Source organism: Aegilops tauschii, chromosome 2 (genome assembly GCF_002575655.3).
Source record: "Aegilops tauschii subsp. strangulata cultivar AL8/78 chromosome 2, Aet v6.0, whole genome shotgun sequence".
Classification (NCBI taxonomy): domain Eukaryota; kingdom Viridiplantae; phylum Streptophyta; class Magnoliopsida; order Poales; family Poaceae; genus Aegilops; species Aegilops tauschii.
In genome coordinates, this window is record NC_053036.3 from 394,461,760 (window position 1) to 394,468,234 (window position 6,475).

Below are 6,475 nucleotides of genomic sequence, written 5' to 3' on the forward strand. Positions count from 1 at the left end.
GAGGATAATTTTGAATATATGATTTTTATTTCGTAATATAATTTTAAAAACTTTTCATGAAATAATTTTAATATTAACTAGGATGTTAAAAAACCTGGTGCCCTTGCTCAGTGAAATCCAACGCTTACAAGTGCATCTATCACGCAAGAAGCTGAGGATATCACACTGCAGGGTATACAGACAAGAGTGCAGGATGGCTGTTCAGACCAGTCTTCGCTTAGTGACAAACCATACAGATGCCGTTGCATTGTGGATTTCTGATGCCTAAACACCTTTGAAATGAACTTCATGTAAACCCTTTTATTATCATTATTCCCTCGACCAAATGGGCAAAAAAAAATTCAGAGCTCAATGTTGAGTCATACTATTTTTCTGATAAATCACTTGTAACTTTATTCAAACTTGACAACCATTACCCATTACAACTAAAATGCTTTGGACCATGAAGCCTAGAAATTACAAAATAACTCTTATGACTAAGAATTACAACGAAATCTTTTGGAGGCTTGTTCATCATGGTAATGTTGAGATTTCAACAAAACACCGCAATTAGACTGGTGTAGTGGCATCTCCACCAAAATACAGGAGTTACGGGGAACAAAAGGACACATACGATGCATACATCTTGATTAAAGTTCGTCTTGAATGGACCCCGATGGAGTCGATGATGTTACCTCCTCTTCTACAGCATCCGTCTGGGTTACTTCTACTGCAGCAGCTTTGGCCCCCCTGTTTTTCTTGATAAAACTGATGAGCTCCTTGGCCGTCCTCTGCCCGTCATACGTCAAGAGATCCCCTCCACTAGAAGAATAGAAGTACAGCGCTGGGTATCCCTCGACCGCGAAGTCTGTCGGGATATCGTTCGCAGTACCATCCTGCAAAACCAGAGGTCTCAGACGTTTATAATGCCTAAGAAGATGCTCTACCACAGAAGTGTGACCTGAATCAGTTGCAATTTTTTTGGAATAATCAACTGAAAAGTGAACTACCATCTTCGCTATGACTACATCTTCATCGTCTTGCAACGAGACCGCAACTTCCTCCAGAATCGGGGCCAACTTCCGGCAATGACCGCACCAAGGTGCATAGAACTCAAGTAGAACTACAAAAAGTGCCATTCAGTGAATTGGTTAGACAAACTTCACCACAGGATAAATAACTAAAAGCTGAATGCGACCACTGGTATGATTCAGCTCAGCCAGTGAGTTGAAGTGACATGAACGAACCATTTTTGCCAGAGTTAAAAACAATTTCATCAATATTGTCAGCCACGACAACTTTAACAGGTTGATCATTCACCTTAGGAATTGGCTCTGACTTAACATAAGGTGTTAAGTTGCCATACTGTATGAAAAAGTAGATGATTAGGAAATGATTTGACAAAAGAGTACTATGAAACAGCATAGTAGACTAGGCCTCAACTATATACTGCTTCATCCAGGGTATGAGCTGGTCAGGCTCCATGGTTGGATTGAGATATTTTCCAGTAGATGCTAGCACGAGGAGGAGGGGAACATCACTTTCTTTGAGCCCGAAATACTGAAAAGTTTCGCATGGATGCTAATCAGTGGATTAGTTCTAGGAATTCTTAACAAAAATGACGAGAAGCTAGTAAGAGTAACAACCTCGAAGGCACGGTCTGCGGTTGAAACATCACCAATTAGAAAACTGATGTTATTACCGCTGAGCTGCCTGGCTGCTTCATGCATCTGGCTCTTGAAGGTCTCAACTCTGTCGTCACTGAAGCGCAAGAAAAGCATTGCCTGTCCAATCATGTATCAAAGTTATTTCATGTTTTATGAGACAACTGAAAAGGGTCAATGCGCTCATGCAATCTCAAATGTTGGTCCTATGTTGATATCATGATGCAGGTAAAGAATTGAGCTAAAGTTACTAAATGTTCAACTCTTCCATCCCATACAAGTGAAGCCGAGACTGCAAGTACTGAAGGAACAAACAAGATCCGAGGGCAATTGCTGTTTACTCACTTTGGCACTAGGCGTGCTGTAGTATCTTTCAATAAACTTATGGTTGGTCGGGTCTGCGTCGAAAGTAACTACAGTAGGGAAACCAGACACCTCAATAAACTTCTTGATTGCATCGTCATCAAAATCCTGACAATTATAGATGACTGGTGTTTTAGTGTACAAGCAAAAGCACACCCACGAGAACGAAGTGACCAGCAATGGAAAGGTGCACATTAAGAAATATATTTACTTGTGAATCGACAAACAGCTCATCGAATGGCTTAAAGAGTCGAAGAAGGGGGCCCTTGACGGTCAGATCACCACGTGGCAGAATGCTCGCATCCGATGTGTGAAAGAAATCATAGTCTGTTCGCATCTTGTTTGCCACGGCCATAAAATTCTCATACTGAATACCAGCAAACTCAGGAAATACACCCACCTGCAATACAATTTTTAGACAAGAACAACACACCCATTGATCTCCATTCTTCAAGAGATTAAAGAAAGAGAGGTGAACTGCACAAATGTGGTAGGATGTAGGAACTTACAAGAACCACCCCTTTGTCGCCGATGGAGCGTGAGGCATCCACTGCAGACCTGATCTCGAGAGATGCCGGGCCGACCTGCCTCGTGAGGTACTCCACGATACCCTCCGCGTCCCTCGGGCCACCATAGGCGCTCACGTCGCTCCCTCCTTTCCTGATGATCTTGATGGCCGGATACCCATGTACCTTGTACTTGTCCTTGAGCTCCTTGTTGCTCTCGTCGTACGCATCCACCTTCGCGAGCACCACTGGAGGGTCGCGCTTCCTCAGCATGGAGGCTGCCTTCTCGTACTGCATGCATCATATCACACGTACACACATAAATGGCATGGACAAATCAAAACGTACGTCTCAGTGTCTCAGTGTTGCATCTTTCATGGTAAGATAGACTACTTGTTAAGGAAATGACTAACCTCTGGAGCGAGCTCCTTGCAGTGGCCACACCTGCGATGGTCATCAGTTAGACACTGTTTTGGGACTTGGGATGAGTCAGAGCATAGCTGCTTAAGGAGTAACATACCATGGCGCGTAGAACTCGACGACTATGAACTCGTGCTTGGCCACCACCTCCGAGAAGTTGCCTGCGTCAAGTGTCAGGACCGCCTCTCCAAGCACAGCTGTGGCATCCACCTCGGCCGCGATGGGGCCGGAAGAGAGCAGAAGGACCACGACGAGGGTGGCAAAAGGGAGTGCCAGGGGAACGTCCATTGCTTAAGCTGTAACTAAGTCACCTCTCAGGATTTCCGTCAGAGGATGACATGCCTACCAGGTTAATATAGGTGAAGATGACAAGGGTGTTCCTCTTCCAAAAAGAAAAGATGAGAAGGGGTGTTGCACTTGCAGGGATCTCGAGGAAGTCAACTGGGGCTTGTTTGCTAGCTTCTCTTAGACACATGCTCCTGAACTTTGCTTACAAATGACAATACTGAGTCTCTTTACTTCCATTTTTCTACTTTCAGTTAGTAAACAACTACATAGCTGATAGCAGATGGCTAGTTTTTCTCAGTTATTTTATAACTGGAAGTCAGCTGTAAAATCTGCACACTGCATGCATACTTGTGTCTGCAAGTAGCATTTCACCTTTATACACCGAGTCCAAAATAAGTAATCCATCATGGCATAGCCACTGTCACGTTGTCAACATGCAGCACTTTGTAAGAGTTTCAGTCTTCACATCCACAACTCAGATCAGAAAAGTCCTTCATGCTTTCACCCCAAGCAAAACTGCTGCACCAGCAACAGAATGGATCACTTAGAATCATTTTGCCATTTTTCTTTTCATCACCGGGTTCTGCGTCATCCATGATCTTCCAACCTGCAAGGTGTATCAAGCCTTCTAGTTCTAGCCACAGGCTTCAGAGCTGTAATTTATTAGGCCATCAGCATTTTCAGCATCTACACTCACCCTACTCATCTGCATCTGAATGATTCTCAAGGTATCATGTATCTCATTCCTGCATGGATGTCCGTTATCTCGTGCGAGAAACACACTCACTTGCCTGCCTATCTCAATCCAACTACAGCCAGGCTGCTTAATGACACCTCTGCTCTTCATGGATCTCCTCACTCTATATACATCTGCCCATTTCCCCAACTCAGCGTACATATTTGAGAGAAGAACATAGGGTCCAGAGTTCTCAGGATCAAGCTCAAACAACTTCCCAGCTGCAAGTTCTCCCATCTCAATATTCTTATGTAGCCTGCAAGAACCTAGCAGAGAAGCCCAGAGCACGCTGTCAGGTTCCATTGGCATCTCCTTTATGAGATCCTCAACTTCTTTTAGATGACCGGCACGACCAAGCAAATCAATCATACATGTGTAGTGATCTTGGGATGGAGTTATCCCATGATCCTCAGTCATGGACCGAAAGTATCTCCGGCCCTCCTCCACCAATCCAGAATGGCCACAGGCTGACAGAACACCAATCATGGTGACAGAATCTGGGCTCTCTTTGCTGCATAACATTCTCTCAAAAAGATGCAGTGCTTCTTTTGCACGGCCGTTCTGTGCATGACCCACAATCATGGCATTCCACGACACAGTATCTCTGGCTGCCATCCTCTCAAACACCTTCACACCATCATCAATTGATCCTGTCTTCAGGTACATGTCTACAAGGGAATTCCCAACAAACACATCAGATTCTGGTCCAAAGTCAAAGCGAAAACCTTCCTTCAGGACATGCACATGAGCTTGCTGACCAAGCTGAAGATCAGCAACATTGCCACATGCATTCAGAACATTTCCGTATGTGTAATGTGTTGGCCAAATTGACTCTCTTTTCAGCCGGACGAAGAGCCTAAGTGCCTCCTCCTCCTCACCGTTCTGGGCATATGCTGCAATGAGCACATTCCAAGCAATGACATTCTTCTCAACCATTTGTGAGAACACCACCTGAGCATCTTGCACATTAGCAGACCTTGCGTACCCAGTGATGAGGGATGTTTCAGAGACAACACTCCTGGAAGCCATGCGGTCAAACACACACCTCGCCTCCCATGTCCTCCCACATTTGGCATACATGTCCACCAGAGCGTTGCTCAGCACCATGTCCTCCCTAAACCTATCGGATTTCACCACGCACGCATGAACCTGCCGTCCTTCTCTGTCGGCAGCAAGGCCCGCACATGCACTCATCACACTTGCAAGTGTCACCTCATCGGGCATGAAACCGGCATTCATCATCCCGACAAACAGTACAAGCGCCTCACCCACAGGGCCGTTCTGCTCATAGCAAGTGATCAAGCTGTTCCAGGAAACGACATTCCGCTCCGGCATTGCCTCGAACACCCTCCGTGCCTCCTCCGGCCCCTCACACTTGGCATACATGTCCAAGAGCGCACTACCAATATACACGTCCTTGGCATGCGGCGACTTGGAAACAAGGGCATGCACCTGCACCCCGGCCCTCGGGTCCTTCTCCACGGCACAGGCGCTCAGGGCGCTGGCAAAGGAGTAGGCATTGAGCACGAAGTCGTCGGCGTGCATGGCGGCGAAGAACAGGAGGGCGTCGGCCCCGCGGCTGTGCTGCGCGAGCGCGGCGATGACCGCGTTGTAGGAGCACTGGTCCGGGTCGGGGATGGCGTCGAAGAGAGCACGGACGTCGGCGGGGTTGCCAAGGCGCGCGTGCGCGGAGAGGAGGGCGTTGTAGGAGAAGGTGTTGGGGCGGGGAATCTCGTCGAACACCCTGCGCGCGTCGGGGAGGCGGCCGAGCCGCGCGTAGGCGGAGACGAGGGTGTTGAGGAGGAAAGTCTCGTCCGCGTAGGGCGACTTGAGGGCGCGCGCGTGCGCGGCGCGGGCGGCGGGCAGGCTTAGCGCCGACCGGAGGAGGTCGGCGAGCGGCGCGGAGGCTCGGAGGTGGGAGACGAAGTGATGGTGGTGGTGTCGCGCCATGCCAACAGGTGCCTCCGTTTGAAAATTCAATGGTGGCAGAAGGCGGCGTCCTCGTCGTTGCCAGCAGAACGAACTGAGAAACAAGGGCAGTGCTGAATACGCGCCAGAACTCCAGGATTGTTCCTTTTTTTTTTCGTAGAACTGAAGAGCTTTATTCAATCAATCGAGCTCCGGCACTGTCCGCCATAAGGCTAGTAACCAGTAGTCCAGGGGGAGAGTTCATCCAACACTCCGTCACCTCCAATGTGCTAGCATGTCTTGCACAGAGGTGGGCCGGAACATTAGAATGTCTCTTTACATGAAGAATATCAAAAGAAAAAGTAACCGCTAGCTCTTCAATATCTAATAACACTGGCGCTATGAGGGAGCACGAAGACCGGCGCGAGTTCCAGAGATCCACCACATCTTTGCTATCAGTCTCCATCTGTACTCGCTCAAAGCCTCGAAGCTTTGCAAAAACAACGCCTTCGCGAAGAGCCATGGCCTCCGCAACTAGCGAGTCGGTAACACCACGGACCGACTTGCACCAAGCTCCGATGAAGGTTGAAGATGAGCGTGCAACACCTCTC

General features: G+C 47.9%; 2 protein-coding genes across 2 annotated transcripts; both read right to left on the minus strand.

The window, feature by feature from the left end:
• Positions 1 to 331: 331 nt before the first annotated feature.
• Positions 332 to 3,288, minus strand: LOC109750733 (protein disulfide isomerase-like 1-2). Its single transcript, XM_020309682.2, has 10 exons — positions 3,033 to 3,288; positions 2,926 to 2,956; positions 2,516 to 2,803; positions 2,218 to 2,406; positions 1,989 to 2,114; positions 1,626 to 1,763; positions 1,423 to 1,539; positions 1,227 to 1,344; positions 990 to 1,102; positions 332 to 875 (listed from the first exon to the last, which is right to left on the minus strand). Exons 1-10 carry the CDS (start codon positions 3,218 to 3,220, stop codon positions 630 to 632), a joined length of 1,554 nt encoding a protein of 517 aa, XP_020165271.1. The 5' UTR covers positions 3,221 to 3,288; the 3' UTR covers positions 332 to 629.
• Positions 3,289 to 3,854: 566 nt separating this feature from the next.
• Positions 3,855 to 6,275, minus strand: LOC109750732 (pentatricopeptide repeat-containing protein At2g13600). Its single transcript, XM_020309681.3, has one exon. The coding sequence runs from the start codon at positions 5,904 to 5,906 to the stop codon at positions 3,855 to 3,857; it is 2,052 nt and encodes a 683-aa protein (XP_020165270.1). The 5' UTR covers positions 5,907 to 6,275.
• Positions 6,276 to 6,475: the final 200 nt, after the last annotated feature.

Bases quoted from the DNA above. Each gene is read 5' to 3' on its own strand.
- LOC109750733 (XM_020309682.2), bottom strand. From the start codon at position 3,220: ATGGACGTTCCCCTGGCACTCCCTTTTGCCACCCTCGTCGTGGTCCTT. The intron at 1,103-1,226 runs GTTCGTTCATGT...CACTTTTTGTAG, and splicing joins TTTTAACTCTGGCAAAAATG to TTCTACTTGAGTTCTATGCA. The intron at 876-989 runs GTAGTTCACTTT...CTGGTTTTGCAG, and splicing joins ATGTAGTCATAGCGAAGATG to GATGGTACTGCGAACGATAT.
- LOC109750732 (XM_020309681.3), bottom strand. From the start codon at position 5,906: ATGGCGCGACACCACCACCATCACTTCGTCTCCCACCTCCGAGCCTCC.